The sequence below is a fragment of the Monodon monoceros genome, unplaced genomic scaffold (genome assembly GCF_005190385.1).
Source record: "Monodon monoceros isolate NGI ecotype Baffin Bay Population unplaced genomic scaffold, NGI_Narwhal_1 Super_Scaffold_14, whole genome shotgun sequence".
In the NCBI taxonomy this organism is placed as follows: Eukaryota; Metazoa; Chordata; class Mammalia; order Artiodactyla; family Monodontidae; genus Monodon; species Monodon monoceros.
In genome coordinates, this window is record NW_021703770.1 from 68,668,757 (window position 1) to 68,687,363 (window position 18,607).

Here is an 18,607-nt window from a genome sequence, read left to right on the forward strand (position 1 = left end):
CTGTCCCACCGTTTCTTACGCGTCCTTTATACTTTGGGCAGGTTCCCCCTTTGTTCTCTTGCCTCCTTCTCTTTGTTCATGGGATTACATCAGCCTAAATGCCCTTTCTTTTTCCAACCCTGACTGGCAAAATCCTTGTCTCAATGCCATCGCTTTCTAACAGCTTTCCTAATCTCAATCCCTCACAAACTGAAGGTTCTTGTATTCCCCAGAGTATCTTACACATCATAGGCATGAAAGCTTTATTCCTCTAATGATTTTTGGAAGGGTACGATACAGGTTTTTACTCATATCAGTTCATAACACTATCAATTTAGTTAAGAAAACAGGAAAACCATGAAGCATCCGTCAGCACCAGGAACCAACTATTATCAACACTCGAGATAACCTCTCTCTCACTCTTAGAGAAAGGATGCTAGAGGCCTCGAGACTGCAAGAACTTTTCTCCCATCAAAGTCTTGAGACAGCTGACAGCTGCCTCTCACTCCAAAGCTGCTCTTTAACTTCTCTGACCTAAACACACACACATACAGAGCAGGGAAACCTCAATCAGGGGCTAATTTCTCTTTAACTGTTACCATGTTTGATGACTTCTAGCCACCAAGCAGCAACACCTCCCTTCAAGGGGTGAGATGCAGACACAGGAGAGGTGCGTGGAGGTCCTGCTTCAGGGATCGGCGGGGACAACAGTTCTGCACCCTCGGCTACAGAGAAGGAGGCTTTGTGAAGAATAGGAAGGTGATGAAACCCACACTGGGATGATCATGAACCGTAAAATCATCAGTCTGGAGGGAGAAAAGGATTTCTGGGGTTTGGACAATTACTGAAACAAGGTGCCAGGCGGGCAGCTTACCGTTAATAAGGTAGGGATGATTGCAGCACTTCCGTAATTCCATCATAGTGTTTAAAAGGTTGGGGACGTTAGCTTGACCACCACCTTTGGAAAGAAACGTAAAATTCTTCTCAAGGATGGCTCGGTAATATTTCTTCTGAATGTTTGTTAGCTCGACTTCGATGATCGTTTCTTCCTTGGGGGCCAAGTTCTTTTCCACGTCCTCTTTGAGACGTCTCAACATCATTGGCTTTAGAATAGCCTGGAGTTTTTGCACCTAAAAAAGGACCTCAAGTAAATACCGGTATCATGACTTGCTTGCATGGTATAACATATACTAACATGAAAAACCACAATTCTCGTATTTATTTACCATTCATTTTCATTTGTCAAAGCCCAGGGAGGGTATGGAAGCACTGATCTTACATTACAGATGTCCATAACAGAAGTGCATAAAGGTTGCGTGGCCAATTTCCGATGGGCTACTTCGTTTGCCCAGGAGTCCTGAACAGCCAGGAGGCTTGAACGGTACAACACAGCAGGAAAGAACCCCACTTATTCTGTTAGTTTTCCCTTCTGTTTGTCTTAAGCCTTTGTGATGATGAGGAAGGAAGAGACAATGTCATGGGAGTGCCACACTTCAATTCTCTTCCTTTCTAGAAAGAGCTGATAGAAAGCGTGAGGAAGCCAAGGAGCTGTCCGGTCCCTGCACCAATGAGCATGCAGCATGCAGGGACGTCCCCCTCTGTTCTTTTCTGTTGACTGGCAATAGGATACTGCACACCCGACAGCTCTTATTTTAAGAAAAGCAAAACAAAACAAAACAGACTCCACTTTGAACTAAGCTAAGAGGTTTTAGACAGTAAGTTAGGGAAGGGGGCACATGAAGACCAAGATTTCAAGCGTATCTCCATGTTTATCTCAAATACAGCCTAATAACCAACACCAACATAACTCTCACGATGTACGAAATAACCGACCACTTTTCATATGCAATACCATATTTATTTCTCACAGAAATCCTGCAAGGTAGTTAGGACCCACGTTTCTAAATGAACATATGTAGACTCAAGAAAAGTAAGCAATGTGACCAAGTAAGAAATAAGACTAGAACCTCGGAACTCCAGGAGGGAAACGGCTCGACAAATTTCAGCAGCTTCTGACACTACACCCGAAAGCATACATGGCAAAACCACCAAAATCAATAGCACAGCGGCTGAAAAGTACATGAACAGTTATGGAACCTCTCTCTGAGTCTCGACAGCGCTTCCGGAGGGCAAAGGGACAAACAAACCAATCAGAACACCACCTTAACGAAGACTCAGAATGTCCAAGGAAAGGGGGTGTAAAGCTCACCCGTCTACTGAGGTTGGCTGGGGGCGGGGGGGAATGGATATAATTTACATTTTTAAATGGTTGAATCTTAACGCTCTGCCCTTTCGGGGGTTAATCTTCAATTACGTGACTGAAATACAAAGGAGGCTTGGTCAGTACCTGTTCTTCGGTTTTCAGATCACCGAATTCTTGCATAAAGGTGGTTTCCGAAGGGAATCGACCTGGTTCCAAGAAGTGAAGCAAGCTGAAGAGCTCTTCCACGGTGTTCTGGAGCGGGGTCCCTGTCAGCAGCACTTTGTGTTCCTACAGGGGTGCGAGGAGAGCAACTGAGCAGATCATAACAAAGCGCATCTCTTAACACCAAAGCCTCTCTCGACACAGGCATTTTCCGACTTCCACTCAGGAACGCTGAAATTCAGCACCCACCCTGCGTAAAATACAGGAGTTAGATCCGAAGGCGGAGATGCGAGAAATGTGGTCCTGCTTCAGATAGACTCCCGGACCCCGTAAACGTGTCTTGCCATTTTGTTTTTTCCTGGGATTTTTAGGTCCCAGGAAACATTCTGGTGCTGTGGCTTCGCAGGTCCCCTACATCTTGAGGCTTCTCTCCCCACCAAAGTTTAAGCTTTTTCCTCAAATCCCTAGGCTCAGACAAAGCTCGCATGCTTCTCTCTGCTCTCCACACCGACAGGGCTCTCCCCTCCCCGTCTACTTCCTGCATGACTCACTTCAGAGACAAAAGAAGGTCTTCCACAGGCAACAGCACATGAAAAACTATTTTTTTCTGCAAACGTTTCGAACTAGCAAAGAGGTCAGCTTGGTTTTAAATACCACAATCACTTTTTTGTTTTTTTTGGTAAACAGATGCTATTTCTAACTTTGTCTCCTTGAACCAAGGTACGTATCTCTTTAAGGCAATTCTTCCTGTTTACGAGCTCTTTCTCCAGCTTTCCTTATGCATTTGTACCCTTGTCCTCACACTTCCACGTATCCGACAATGGTGACCAGTCTTAACGACGGTGAATTTATTAATCTGAAGGGCCTTATTATTTTCTACTTTGGCCATCTGGTACACCGTCCAGTTACTAAAGCTATTTCAAAAAAGTGGCTACACCTTCTAGGAGGTTCAAAAGCAATATTCTGACTCAACTGGAAGTCCGATAAGGCTTGGTTGCCGAGCGGAGAGTATGTGCTCAGTAAACCCTGGATGGCGATACACCTAAGGGCACGCTCTTTTTCTCAGTACCTACCGTGTCTTATCTGTCAATGGAGTACTGTGAAAGCGAGGTGAAGCAGTTCAATTTGCTTTTATTCTTCCTTTGCTCCCTTTTGAATAAGAGGTCTCTGATTCAGGAAGACACACAGACCATCATCATCTTCCAACTCATTGAATTCACAAAGGGTAAGAAGCTTGCAAATCAACTCAGGATCTTCTAACGTATAACCATACTGGTGAGTAGCCTGGGCCACGGTCCCTGACGTAGTCAAGTCCAAAATTACTTCATCCAAGAATTGTTTAGAATATTGCCATACATTCAGGAAAAGAGTTATTGCTGTGGGAGAGCTGTGTGGGTACTAAAGATTGTCTCCTGGCTTTTTTTATATCCTTTGTGACCAAGTGAAATGCTGAGCCGCTAACCAGATATCAGTACTTCAGAAAAAGCCTTTTAAGTTATTAACTTCAAAATTAACTTATTTTGGGGGGGGCGGGGAAAGAACAACTTTTTTATGCTGCTTCCCCTCAAGGGCTGTTTAAAACCAGCTTCACTGAATGATTACACATATGACCCTTTGGTAAGGCTGCATGGGTAACAAAAAAAAAAAAAAAACCAGGTCTCCCTTTGAAAGTAACTATTATGTAACATACAATTAATATACAGGTGTCACAGAATGTCACGTGAGAGACGGGCTACCAAGCTTATCATCTCCAAGCTCAACCATGTCAGCAGCTAGGCTTTTGGCTTGAAAACGTTACCATTCTTTTTAGCTCTGATGGAGTGGCGTCCATTTGATTTCATTTCAGCAGAGTCTTTAATTTGTGTGAGGCCTCCTGACAATGAAAGATGAGATAACAGAATCCACGAAGAACTACTGCCGCCTCCAGAGAGTCCCCTCCTTGTCAAGAAGGGACAAGGAGATGGCCCTGCTTCCAGGGCTCCCGTGGAGGACAGTGGGGACCGTAAATGTCCCTCATCCCAGCATCTTCACAAGAATTTCCTTTGCCATGGGAGAGCTGAAAACATTCACTGGTCCTCCCTTTCTCAGAACGCACTTAAAGACAACCCGAATCACCTCCATCATAACTGTGTCTAGTGCAGGTAACAGCAGTTCCCTGTGACCTGCTCCACAGCTGGATATAGTCCTTATTTGCACCGCGCCTTATTCTAGAAACGATGAACAAAAAGTGGCCAGTGTATAAGTTCTCATGATGGATATTTTAAGGAAGGACTTAAAGACCAGGCAATGAGCTCTTCAGAACTGGACAAATATAATTATATTCTAACTCTGAACAATAATAATGTGCTCCATCTCGAAAACAATTCTTGTGAAAGTAAAGATTCTTGATCATCAGAAAAAAGAATGATTTTGTTCATTTGTTAATCAGAGCTTCCCATGGTGAGACATGAATGAGTTACAGGTACGCCAAGTCCTTGGGGCAGCCGGTACGGCTGTGACAGTCAGGACCCCAGGGCCGGTCACCTGCAGTAGTGGCCAGCCCTTCTCAGCTTACCCCGGTATGATGTACAAATATCATTTTCTATATGCGCCATTATGTGAAAGTGGTTTGGGAACACTGCAATGTGTAACAGAAAAATTATCTGGGTAGCAAATTCTAATCCATCAATGAAGTATTACTATAAACAACAGAAAATCCTTTGAAATCTCCCAGCGACAATTAGGTTGTTTGATGTTGACAGTTAAACGAACTGTGCTCACCAATGAAGGGCTGTTTTGCCGTTAAGAATCTACTACCTGGGAGCACAGACACTAATAACAGAAAACAACTGAAATAAACTGAGATGACTATCTAAGACTTCAGGAAATGGTGCCATAACCGTGTCTTATATGGACCACTGTGAAGATGGGTCCCTACTCAGAAGACGTAGTTAGATATTTCATGAGAATTAATGTTCACCTAAACATTAATAGGTTTACTTCAATGTAAGACTAAAATATCACCTAGAGAGACCAAATACAGCCACAGAGTTTCTCTTTTCCACATGCTTATTCATGTCTTCAAGACTGTTCACCATTTACAAGTGTTCTAATTCGTTCTGTGGACTGAACACCAAATAATACGAAACTGCTCTGAGAAAGGTCTTAAGGATGGGAAATCCCATCCGAAATAGGATAATTCAGTCAGACCTTTTCCTTTAAACAAAACTAGATTTTTGTTTGTTGTTAATTAAAAGAATAGCTGGCTAATCCAATCCCCTTAATTTAGGAATAAAAGAAGCTGCTTCAAAGAACCAGCTGCAACAGAAAGCTTTAAAGTGTTCTTTTCGGTGGTACCAGTCTTCAGTAAGAAATTTACAAGCCGTGAACATATAGCGTATTCCTTCCCATCTCAAACTCTCGATTAACGGGAGGTCAAATTAATCTATAGAAGTCGACACTAAAGGGATTTTAAAAATCTTTCTGTATTTTTGAAAAGCTCATCAAAACATCCAAGACATGCTAAACAACAATATCTTTGCTTCTTAAATGTACATTAAAAATAAAAACAAGTGATCAAAACCCACCTTGTAAACTATAGAGTGAAAAGAAACCTGAGGATGACTGAGTCATGTAGTAATTTCTGCTAGAAAATCATACAGCAGTGTGGAAAGGAAAATCAGTCAAATTCCCCACTTCTACAATATGTTTTCCTATGATACTCCTACCGAAAAAGAAATCTAGAAAAATCTAATCAGGAAGCCCTGACTATCCCTTAGGAAGCTGGAAGAGTATGGGATAGACGTGTCTGAAATTCCAGATCAAACGCAAGGTCTTGCAATGCCCCAAACTTCTAAGTGTCTGCACGAACTGAGCCAATTCCAGATATCCATTCAACTTACTGAGAATTTGCACCTACAAGTCCTCCTGGCCCCTGGACGCCAAAACCTACGAGCCCTGGAATATAACTGGATGATCGTCACGGAGCTAACATTTGGCCCAACAGCTTATGAAGTGGCAGTATTTACAAACAAAAGGGACAAGCAAATACTGGAAACTCAGTTCAGTGAAAAACACCATGACTATCCTCTGCTGTGATACAACCGTGCAAAGACACCAGCCAACAGCGTGAGAATCAGGAGGACAGCAGCGACTTTTAAGTCACTGGAAGCGCAGGAGCGTACATCACAGCGTTTGACTGGTTTTGCAAACACCCTTCAAAGGTATCATTCAGATTCAGAGCAACGGGAATACTGAGTCAGGGACAATTCTATCCGGGGTCAAGGGAATCGCCAACATGACCACTGACCAAGTCCATCAGCTTGAGTCCCTCCAACAGCTTGCAGTTCCGATTCTTCAGCCTGTGGGCTTCATCAATGACCACGCAGCGCCAGGGAATATTCCGCAGCTCAGGACAATCGGTCAGAATCATCTCAAACGTAGTGATGATGGCATGAAACTTATAGGACCCCTTTATCACGCGACCCTACAAGAACAACTCTGGATTATTACTTAGCATTAAAGGTTACATTAATAACTTTAAGGATGAATAAACAGCAGTAAAATATATGTATTGATCCCCTTGGGGACATCTTTATTCTACATAACACTTATACTTTGTTTTCAAGGTGTTTTGGAGGTTTTAAGCTCTTATGGTACAACAGAGTTTTAAAACCTTACCTTTTTCAAGGAAGTCTGAAAATTGTTAGTACAATTTCCAACCCAATTTCCTTACAGATCACACGCAGTAAAGAGTCACTAAGTGGGCCCATTCTAGTTACATCCTACAGACTCCAAAAGGTGAAAGGCCAAAGAAATTATGTACTAAGACAACTTTTTAAAACCGCTTTTACTTTTTAAAACTTTTTATTTATGTATCTAAACTTTTGTAACTTGCTTTTTACTTTTAACGTGCTAACACGAAAAGAACATTCAACTCAGGACAGAACTTATAACAATTTCCCAAATCTAAAGATCAACACCAAAATAGATTTTAGGTTTTTTCTCCTTTAAGTATTTAATTGTAGGGCAGATTTTACACTCAAGCTAAACAAACATAGACAACAAAACTCTGTCCTATTTCCAGCTATAGGACTTCCATTTACCACCTATTGCTTAAAACTATTTTCGCATATACTACTTATTCTTCTTTCTTTGTCATTTATAATGCTTCACTGTCAATATCATAGGATAATTGCAGACAGGTAACTAAAATTAGTTAAAAATCATAGCAGTTGCTACTAAGACCCAAAGTATAAATTCTCCCCTTTGGGTATATTTCATTCAATGTACCAGTTAATACCACATACCTAATATTTTTCACTTCTAGCAACAATAAATAACACAATATTCTTTCCATTCACATTAAAAAACTCCATTTTCTGTTTCGCTTTCTTCTAGGGCTTGCAAAATAAACCAAATTAGCATATCAACACATTAAATGATTTTTAGCAGTCATCCAAGGTAAAACGAAATTTCATTCATTCTAATCATTAGAATGACCAAGGCTATAAAAATAAAGAGCTGCAAGCAAAAGATGTGGAATTATAAGACAAACACAAATTGGGTAAGAAATCTAAAGCAAAATTCTCTATCTGCAAAATCTAGACCTCCGCTGCCAAAGGTCTGAGACCATTTTAACATCCAACGCCTTAAAATGTCTATAAGCCTAAGGACCGCCCCGCCTGTGATGCTTTTACCTGGGGATCTTTGAAGTACATTTCATACAACTGAATGGTCCGACGACTAGCTTGACTCCCATGATACACAACCACGTTCAACTCTGTCCAGGTCCGGAATTCCCTTTCCCAGTTGGGGATTGTGGACAATGGGGCAATTACTAAAAAAGGGCCATGGATTCCTTTCAAATATATCTCATAGAGAAATGTAATGGACTGGATAGTTTTTCCCAAACCCATTTCATCTGCTAAAATGCAGTTTCGCCTTTGGGAGAGAAATAAAACAAGGAAACTTTAGTAAGTATACACACAAGACAGTGCTTTCATACTCATAAATGCATGCCTTAGACGTTCCCTTACATACAACAAAATACAGTTTCAAACAAAATGCTCTAAGACATAAAAATTATTGCTACACACTTGTAGCAATCTCTATATTAATATGTGTTAAGTAAACAAATATTAAGCGTACTTCCAGTGTTTGCTTTTTTTTAAATAATTTCTATTAGCGAGTTAAAATGTTAAGCTATATTTGATCAATACTTTAGATAACGACAAAAGAGCTACCGTAGGCTTTTTTTTTTTAAGTGAAAAAACCCACATTTTACGTACATGTTGTACCAATTGAAAAGTAGCCAGTTTACTCCCTCCAACTGGTATTCCCTGAGTTTGTTATTGTTTTTATACTCCCTGGAACTCTCCGATTTCTTCCAGTCATCAGCAGGAGGTCGCTCCTGTTTCAAATATAGTAAAAGTCCCATCAGTGGTTTCTCAGAGACCACATACATTAAAACCACCGCCACTCGCCCTCCTTACCACGCGCTCTGTTTCCGGCTCCCGGGACAGCAGCTTCTCAAACTCTTCGATCTTGGCTTGGTCTATGTCCTGCCTCAGCTCCCACGTGCTGTCTTCGTAAGGCAGTGAGCACCACTTCACCAGGTAGTGAGTCACAGGCTGGGCCGGGTTTAAACACAGCACAGTTGGGTTCATGCTCTACTGCACTTACCGACAGACACTACCCCAGACACAGTGAGATGGAGCTGGGAGAAGTTTCAGAACTATGACCACTGAACGAGAGGAGTCCTTAGTTACGGAGTCTCAAGTCTAAACTGGAAGTAATATTACTGAATATTATCAGAACAAACTGACTTTTATCTAAGCCACTGGTAAGTCATGTTCAAAAGCCAAAAAAGTACACAGACATAGCTAGCAAATAACAAAGCCGGATCTGAGCCTTATTCTTATCTGTGCAAATCATCGGGCGTCTGATTCAGACTTATGCGGTAACCCATCTTGGTGTGTTTACATATTTGCCTAACTGGCTACTTTCTTAAGGAATGAGAAACAGACTTCAATTTATTAGGATTTCTGCCTTCTTCTTAAAGAGATACTGTTTGCATGCTATCACTTTAAAATAATGTGTCTGAGCTCTAGAAAGACTGCAGAGCAAAACAGTTTGGATAACGCAGATCAACAGGACTTCCTCTGTCTTTCTTCTTGAAAATATTTTGGTTTGTTGATCTTCATCTCAGGACCAAGGTACACTGACCTGGTTGTGATGTTACAAACATTTGCTGTACTAGGTAAATATACGATGGGGGAAAAAAAATTTTCTTTTAAAGTGCAACTTAGCAAAACTAGAAAGGTAAACATCATGTCACAGACACGATCTCTGAAACATCGTGGACCTCGTGATACAGAGTTTGGAGTAAAATGGGAGTTCACTGCAGACTCACTAGACAAGCAAGATACAAACCTTTACAAAGTTTAATTTACAAGAAGAAGCTAGGAATGACATACCTCATGGCGGGCGGGCATAGACTTACTAAGACACAATGCTCAGAAGTCACTAGACTTGTCTTTACTCTTGTGCCCTACCGACTGTCCTTAACAGCCTCGTAGGGTTCTGCAAAGCAACCTGGGCATGCCTAGACTGGGATCTCATAAAGAGAAAGATTTTATAGTATCTTCTGTGCACCACATTAAATGAGGTCCGTCAGCTTCACTAAGGACGTCCAATGTTAAATATCTTTGCACTGCATTCTGCTCTAAGAGCACTCTTAGTTTATAAGGGAAATTCATGCTACGTAATAGATTTATACCAAAATATACTGAATCCTTTATTGATCGTATCTGGAACCGTGCAAAAAGTCTATTTGTTTCACACTGAAAACTGATTTCTTTTAAAAAGCTCTCAGACTAAACAAAACAACACATTTACAGTGATTATTAAGTCCTAAAACTAATAGTAGGTCAATAAATTTCAGTTAAGTTTAGAGCAAGTGTGTCATAACCCAAGGCCCCGACCAGAACCAGATCTAGGAGTCCACAATCATCCTCCATAAGCACACATAAGCTCTCCGAGTCACTGGCTTCTAATACAAATGATCTTCTGTTACCTCTCCCCGGTCATCTGTGCTACGTGCAAAGTCCATTATCCGGTCAACCTCCACGTAATCTGGATTAAAAAGCTCATCTTCAATCTACACCAAAGGAAAAGAAGTTAAAATGTTTATTTAACTCCTCAGAGTAGACACTATTTCACTTTTCATCAGGCAATAATATTTTGGGTCACAGCAATACAAAATTTATATTTGGCAAGTTCTATTATATTAATTGAAATGCTACAATTTAGCAAAATCACTCCCCATGAGGAAATCAGACTTCTCAGACTTTGTTAACTGGGTCTTTTAATTACTGTGTGAAACCTTTTTACTGTGAGAAAATGTTTAAGAATATTTTAAATGAAGTGTGAAATTATAATTCACTAATGAGCAATCCAAAAGGCTTATGGCACACAATGCATTTGACATTCTTGAAACCACAGCTTGCAATGAAGACTCAGAGCCATGCACAGTAAGTGCTGTTGGAGTCTCAAAACTTATTGGAGTTGTCTGATGCCTCACAGCATCATTTGCAGAATGTTATTCAAAAGCTAAAAACGCTGAGACCAGTGAATTCCATATTTTGGTGTGAACAGAGCTTGTGATGGTTGGTCGTCTTTGCCAATCAGTATTAGTACCTCATTTGAGCACAGTCTTGGCGTTCATCTAAGTGTTCTAATGATTTATTTGTACTGAACACAGAGCATTTGGCTAAATCTCTTAAGGATAAAGAAATGAGGCTTAAAAAATTGGGTTCTTTAGCCAATATATTAACAATCTTTACAAAACTAAAGTAAGGCTGCGTGCCTGCAAAGTTATCTCATGTAAAAGAACAGAAGGCGGCTCAAAAGGAAGTTACAGACTAAGCCATACTTTAAACAAGTCAGAGTCAGACAAGTTAGAAAAGACACATTATTATGTGTTTCTAGAGATTAATTTATCAGTAATATAACTTCATTCAAATGCTTGGCAAAGACATATTACAAGCCACTTAGATACTCTTTGTATCCCCTGAGCTGCAGGTTGAAGGGCCGTTTGGTCACAGTTGGCTTGAGGATAACAAACATTCCCTGGGCCCCTGGGCCCACTTACAGCACCCAGTCTGGATGCTTTGAACTGTGAATTATAAAACAAAAGCCAGAAATACCAGAATGTGTTTCAACTGCCTCAGGCCTTTACACAGAGTTCATGACGAAGGCAAAGAAACCCTTGAAACGTTCCGTTAATTTAAAATGTTCATATATTAAATGTATTGGCTTTGTCAAAGCTTCTAGACTTAGGCACACAATATCTATGTATTATTCACATAAAGCATAAGCACTAGAACTGTCCATAAAACTAGGCTCTTCTGATAAAAGCTCTAAGACAACTTGTTCTTAAACAGAATCTTTCATTACTGAAATAAAATCCTTAACTTGACTCCTAAACACGTTTATCCTTCAAGCGGGCAATCTATGCCACCACGCGTGTGACATAATGTCCAGTTCTGATAATCCTTTTGAGTAGAGATTTGAGTTGCAGTGACTTAAAAGGAAGCCTAAGGTGAAACAGAGAATGCAAAGGTGGTCATAACTAAAACTCCCAAAGCAGCAGAACCCTCGGGCACCTGAAGCCAGGACCATCTACGGGACATGACAAACAGTGTGTGTGGTGAGCGGGGGGTGGGGGTCGGGGGGTGCGTGTGTGTATGTAAGAAAGAAAGAGGGGAAGAGAATTGGTATCCTTCTCTGTTAACCTTCAGATCACCTTTTCAGACTCAAGTTTATGCTACTTCCATTCAGGACAAAACTTGAGATCTCTAGCTGCCAAGTTACCAGCAAGATAATATATTTCAGCCTTGGTACAGGTGATTCCCAGAGACAGACTCAAAAAGGTAGACTACACACCTCGGGCCGGGCCCACGTCCCTGAAGGGCATCTGACTCCAAGAAGCACAAATAAACTCAATGAGCAGAACCATGATTTAAGGAGCAGGGTGGGGGTAACCACAGTACTCTTTCCTTTTCCTAACACGGATGCACAAAAACATCAGTAGAACGTACAGCGTCTCTTTCTAGGAGGAAGCTAAGGATTTCAACTTGCCCAATATCACAAACATTTAACTTTAGTTTCATTAAGGGGCATGAAAAACAGAACTTCCTGGTATTTTCTCAGAACCTGTCCTTTCAAAGAAAGAATCACCTACATATTCCCCAGGACATGAGGGAGTGAGTCCCATCCAAGCACCTGCACCCCTTGGTGCTGACCACTGCAGGCAAGGAGGCTGGTGCTCGGTGACATGGACACATCTGTCTGGCGGAATCCCCTCCACCTCATTTCCCATCCAGTGCAGATTTTACAATATGCCTTTGGGGGCGTGGAAATCAGATTCCAGGAGAACCCAGACCTGTCACCTGAGGGTATAAGGATTGACTCTAGGACATAAAACTACGGAACTTTCTTCGGTCCCCCGTTCCCCCATCTCCAACAAGGGGTCGGTGTGTGTCAAGTTGGTCGTGAAGCAGGTATTATTTTCCATCAAATTTCACACTTCTTTACAGTTTGCACTCTGTTAATTCCCTTATGGAGAGGAAAACTAATAAGTCAGCCAATTTAGTCTTTCAATGTGAAGGTTTCTCTTTTATCTGCTTCAGGCTGTAAAGTGAAAGCAAATTGGTGGTCACAAGCCCAGGGACCCCAGGAAGCACTCTGTGAGAGCATTTTGTCAATGTAATTGACTACACTGGAGGGGAACCTGGCACTTCGTAAAATACGCAGGACTTCTTCCCTGCCCTAGGTATGGGTACCTTCTCATCGTAATTGATAACCCAGGATAAAGGGGGGCAGGCAAAGGTATTAGAATATTATATCAACTCCTGCACCACAGCGCATAATCTGTGAAAAGGAGTTCAGTGAAAACTCTCTGTAATTAGGCACTGACTTGAACAGAAGAAATTTGTCACACACCTCCCCCAACAGAAAGAAACTTTTAGATCCTAGAACTTATACTTAATACTCACTGTAGCGTTTTTACCCTGCTAAAATCTTAATAGGACTTTTGTCTACTTACTTTTTTCACTGTCTACTAACTGTATTTTCATTACAAGATTTAATCACACCATCATATTTCCACATAATATCATAAGGACCAGTATCTTCTAGAACTAAGCAACAGGAAGAATGAGAAATTTCCTGTTTACAAATTATTTTAGCAATAACCAGTTACCGATATGCAAGTAACAGCACCAAATGAGGCAAACTAGTTTTTCTTAACAATATACTGACCTAAAATTCAAAATTCAGAACATTTTAAAAATGTAAATACTTTAGAAAATTAACCAGGTTTTCCATACCTCTGAAAGGAATTTGTTCTGGCCCTGCTTTGCCTTAAATCGTTTAATCTTTTGCTGAATTCTCTTATCTTTTTCCAGATCTTCTACAGATGCCCATTGACAATGAAGATAAGAGCTAAAAGAACAAAATAATATCCTTGAAACAGGTAGAAGATCATTAATCTTTTATTATACATGTTCATTATCATTCCCCCCCAAAATGAACTAAACAGATAATTAACATAATAACCTGTTTAATTACTCACAGAGGTTGCCAAGCCACGTTCAATATAACTACTAATGTTTGAGAATAAGAAAAGAAAATCAATAATAATGCCTAAAATTTGCCTTCTGTCCTGGGCCTGCAGTTCTCTTATCCACCTCCCATTAAAAAAAAAAAAAAAAAGAAAGAAAAGGAAATGACCTAGTGACAAGCTGTTCTCATAAGTGAATGGATTACACTTCAATACAAAACAATTAGCACTACAGGGTGGCCTTAATTATGAATTCGTTTTGAGCCTTTTATCATTAATTGAGAAATAAAAGGTTTCTGTCAAGGTAAAAGAATTCAAATTTAAAAGAGCGAAGGTAAACCTAACTCCCTCCTTCTACAGCTGCTGGGCAGCAAAGGGCCACCACCAGCTCTGGAACTCCCTTGTCCCCAACCAGCTCCTGGTCAGTTCCCGTCTCCCAGCTCTGAGAGGACTGATGCCCCTTGGGGTCCCTTGTGAATCTTTCACTCCCTACTGTCTACCCTCTCCTTGCACTGGCTAGTCTCCTCCCGTTCAGACCTGCCACAGGCCTGTGCTGAGCATTTGCTGTGTCTTCTCTGACCTGAACTTGAATACTCCCCACCCTTCCTTGTCCATCCCCAAGACTCACTGGTATATAGTTACTGTTTTATGGTACCTCTGACATTCTTTCGTTTGGTATTTCAATATTCTTCTGTACTATCATCCTCTCTCTGCCACCCCCCCACCCCGCTCCATGGCCTCGACTGTCTCTTGTTTCTCTTTCTGGTGATGACATTAAAAAGAAATGAGGTGCTTTCACAATCAAGGTACCACTACTCTTAGAAATTATGCAGCCACTATAAAATCTCTCAAAAAATAATGAACGATATGGAAAAGGCTTCTGACATTAAATATCACATCATTTGTATTTATGTAACGTCTAATATGCATTTTCATAGGTAGGATTGATTTAGTCTTTCTGCAATTGACCAAGGGAGATAAGGACTTTAAATACATATACCTTGTACAGATATGAATTGATAGAAACCCTGCGCACAGAGGGAGAGAGAGAGAGAGAGAAAACAGGCTAGACGAAAATGCATCAAAATGTTAGTAATGATCATTGTGGGTGGTAAGATGGCAAATATTCTATCTTCTACTTTCAACTTGTAATTTCCAAATTTTCAATAAATAATTTGCAATACTGCTATAACCGAAACCAAATATTATAAAAATCACCTAGTCTAGTCTCCTAATTATTGGACAGAAAAAGGCATGTGTGCAGTCAGCACCCTTGTCTCGGCTGAGGTGAACCTGCCATAAAGCACTGCCAGGGTGACCACAAGGGAGACACAGGCACTTGAGCAGGTGGGTCCAGCCCTGCTCTCCCTCTTGTAAACTGGGCTGAAACTTTCTGGCAGTGACTCTGCTTTAACTCAATGGAGAAAAACCACAGGCTTTTGCTCTAGGATCAGAAACAAGGCAAGGGTGCCCATATCTCCACTACTATTCAATATCATATTCCAGGCATTAGCCAATGCTATTACATGAGAGAAGACAACAAGAGGAGTGATAATTGGAAAACAAGAAGTAAAACTATCTTTATTTGCAGATGCCATGACTGCATAACTGGAAAACCCTAGAGAATCAATTAGGAAACTAATTCAAATAATAAAATAAAATAATTCCGTTATGCAGCAGGATATAAAATTAACAGACAGAAGTCAAATGTCTCCATTCACACAAATAATAGCCACTTAGAGAAAATAGCATTAGGGAAAACCTCTTTTACGGTATCAACAAAGATAAAATCCTTAGTAATATATTTAACAAGAAGTGTGTGAAACTTGCATGAGGAAGCATTTAAAACCCTCCTAAAAGATACGAAAATCAAGTTGAACCAACTGGAAAGACATCCTTGTTTTTAGATAGCATGACTCAACATCATAAATCATAAATTTGTGATTTAACACAATGTAAATAAAAATATAAACAACCATTTTAATGGAGTTAGACAAGTGAATGCTAGATTTATATATAAAAATAGACACGCAAAACATCCAGGAAAACACTAAAAAGGAAACATCTTAGGAGAAACTAGATAAATCAGATATTAAAATACACTATAAATCCTCTACAAGTAAAAATAGTGTGCTACTGACTCGTGAAGAGACAGAGCAAAGGATTAGAATAAATAACAGATATGGATACAATAAATATGTATCTTCAGTTCATGATAAAGATTGCATCTCAAATCACCCGGGCAAAGATGGGCTTTTTAATAATGGTGCTGGAACAACAATATTTGGAAAACAATAAAAAATTAGAGTCATGCTTTACCCCATATACAAGAGTAAACACCAGTGGATCAAGCACCTAATAAACAGAGAAAATGAAACCATTCAAGTACTAGAGGAAAACATGGCAAATTCCTCTTTAACCAGGGGGTAGGAAAAGGCTTTCTAACTATGCTTCAAATGTCAGATCCTATAAAAGGAAAGATTAATAAATCTCAATATACAAAACACTTTTTAACACTTACAATGCTATAACCAACAATAAATAAAGCCAAATGACAACGGAAACTGGGAAAAGATAGCTGCAACATATAACGCAGATTAAGGACTAATATCCCACATATATAAAGAACTGTTAAAAACTGAGGGAAGCACAATAGAAAAATGGGCAAGAGACAGGAACACATAACTGACGGAACAAGATACAAAAGTGGTCGTTACATTTATGAAAAGATGTTCTAAATCATTCACAATAAAAGAAAATGCTAATTAAAACCACACTGAAATACGACTTCCCACAAAAAGTAAAAATAACAAAAAACAGAACAACAAAAAAGCACACCACACTACACTGGAGAAAGGTTGTGGGGAAATAGGTGCTCTCCTACACTGTTCGTAGGAATGCAAACTGACACAACACTTCTGGAAGGGAATTTTGCAATGTCTAACAGAACTACATTTATGTTATGCCTTTTGATCTAGCAATCCCTATTCTAAAAATTCACCCTGAAGCTATGCCTCCAACAATTCGCAAATACACAGGCATGAGAATATATATTGCAGCATTATCTGTAACTGTGAGATATGAGAAGCCACTTACATGCCGGCATACCCAGGAGACTGGCTGGATAAGTTACGACACAGCCATGCAAAGGAGTACTAGGCAGTCGTAACAAAGAATGAGGAAGATGCTATGAACTGATGTTGAATAACTTAGTATACATAGTATTGTGAAAACAGCAAAGTGCAAATGTGTACTGATGCTATTCCTTTGTGTTTAAGGAAGAAGGGGAAATAATAGTATCTATCTGCACATTCATGCCAAAACTTATAGGAAGGATAAATCTGGGATTAATGAAAAGGTAAGTAGGAATGAGGTGGAAAGGAAGGGAGGATGGCGCCTCTTCTTTGGGCATCATTTTGCGTACAGTTCTGACTACTGGACCGTGTTAATATTTCATGAACTTGGAAAAAAGCAAAAAGAAAAAGAAAAGAAAATCAACAAGGATGGGGGTGGGGGCGGCCTACAATGGAATACAAACACAGAAGCTAATGAACCAAACTGAGTAGCAAATAACATTGACTGAAGGGGGTCGGGGAGGAGAACTAACCTGAGGAAATACTGGAAAAAGCATTTAGCCTCTACAGCATCAGGCTAAAGACAGAAGAACTCTAAACCAATACTGAATGAACACTAGTTAGCAGGCTTCTTTTTCACAGAAATATGGTCTAGTAATTCTGAAAGCACTTCCTATATACCCTAGGATTAACAAATAAGAAAATATATTCTGGAAAATAGGAGCCAGGTTTCTCATAGTCGAAAAAATGGAGTTATTAATATTGGAAGGGGAAAGAATAGAATGAACCCTGTGGTATTGAAATAAAATTGGAAGTATCACTATAAAGGCACTGGTTTTCCTTGTTGGTAGGGAGGTAGGTAGAGAGACGTGCATGTGTGTATATATAACAAACATATATGTGTGTGGAACATATGTAGGTATATATGTCATACGTACATACATATCATATATACACATGCACGTGCATGCCCTTCCTAGCCCCATCCACTGAGAGGTCTGGAAGCAATGACCCCCCAGCAGCAATGAGCACACCTAGTACCCAAATCTTGGTTTCTAAATGCCCTTCTCCAGTAAAAAACAACCAAGGCTCCTTAGAGAAACGATTGGTTCCAGGACTTAAATAGGGAAGTTGCAAATGGGTTAGGAACATCCTCTGATGCCAGAAAGTAAGGAAGAGCTCGAAGAAGGATGGGGACAAGACAAAAGGAAGGGAGGAGACAGCCTGCAGGGGCTCCCACCGGCCAGATCTGGGATAATGTGAGCAAAGTAAGTAACGGTAGGACGGTAAGGAACTATGACGCACTGAATGAAAGAAGACTCGACCAGTAAATTCAGGAGGAACAATGGAATTGTTAAATCACCACTTAGCGACTGTCGTGTGTAATGGTCTCAAAGCATCTTTCCACAAGATACTTTTTAATTATAAGAAGAAAACCAGGAATTCTTTGCACTGTTTTTGCAATTTTTCTGTAAATCTCAAATCATGTCAAAATGAAAGGTTAAGAAAAACTTTTAATTTTATGGAAACGTTAACTTCCCTTAGATCTCGATAACATCAGAGAGGAAAGCTACTTCTGAGCAC

General features: G+C 40.2%; 1 protein-coding gene across 3 annotated transcripts in view; it reads right to left on the reverse strand.

The window, feature by feature from the left end:
- The window catches only part of CHD7 (chromodomain helicase DNA binding protein 7), a 177,842-nt gene that overhangs the window by 34,491 nt on the left and 124,744 nt on the right, over nucleotides 1-18,607 (reverse strand). For all 3 annotated transcript variants that reach the window (XM_029222949.1, XM_029222950.1, XM_029222948.1), the window contains exons 8-15: nucleotides 13,717-13,831; nucleotides 10,401-10,484; nucleotides 8,818-8,955; nucleotides 8,614-8,735; nucleotides 8,023-8,266; nucleotides 6,633-6,809; nucleotides 2,327-2,470; nucleotides 854-1,109 (exon numbers count right to left, since the gene is read on the reverse strand). In XM_029222949.1, coding sequence (XP_029078782.1) covers nucleotides 854-1,109; nucleotides 2,327-2,470; nucleotides 6,633-6,809; nucleotides 8,023-8,266; nucleotides 8,614-8,735; nucleotides 8,818-8,955; nucleotides 10,401-10,484; nucleotides 13,717-13,831 — 1,280 coding nt within the window. The remainder of the gene's footprint in view (nucleotides 1-853; nucleotides 1,110-2,326; nucleotides 2,471-6,632; nucleotides 6,810-8,022; nucleotides 8,267-8,613; nucleotides 8,736-8,817; nucleotides 8,956-10,400; nucleotides 10,485-13,716; nucleotides 13,832-18,607) is intronic.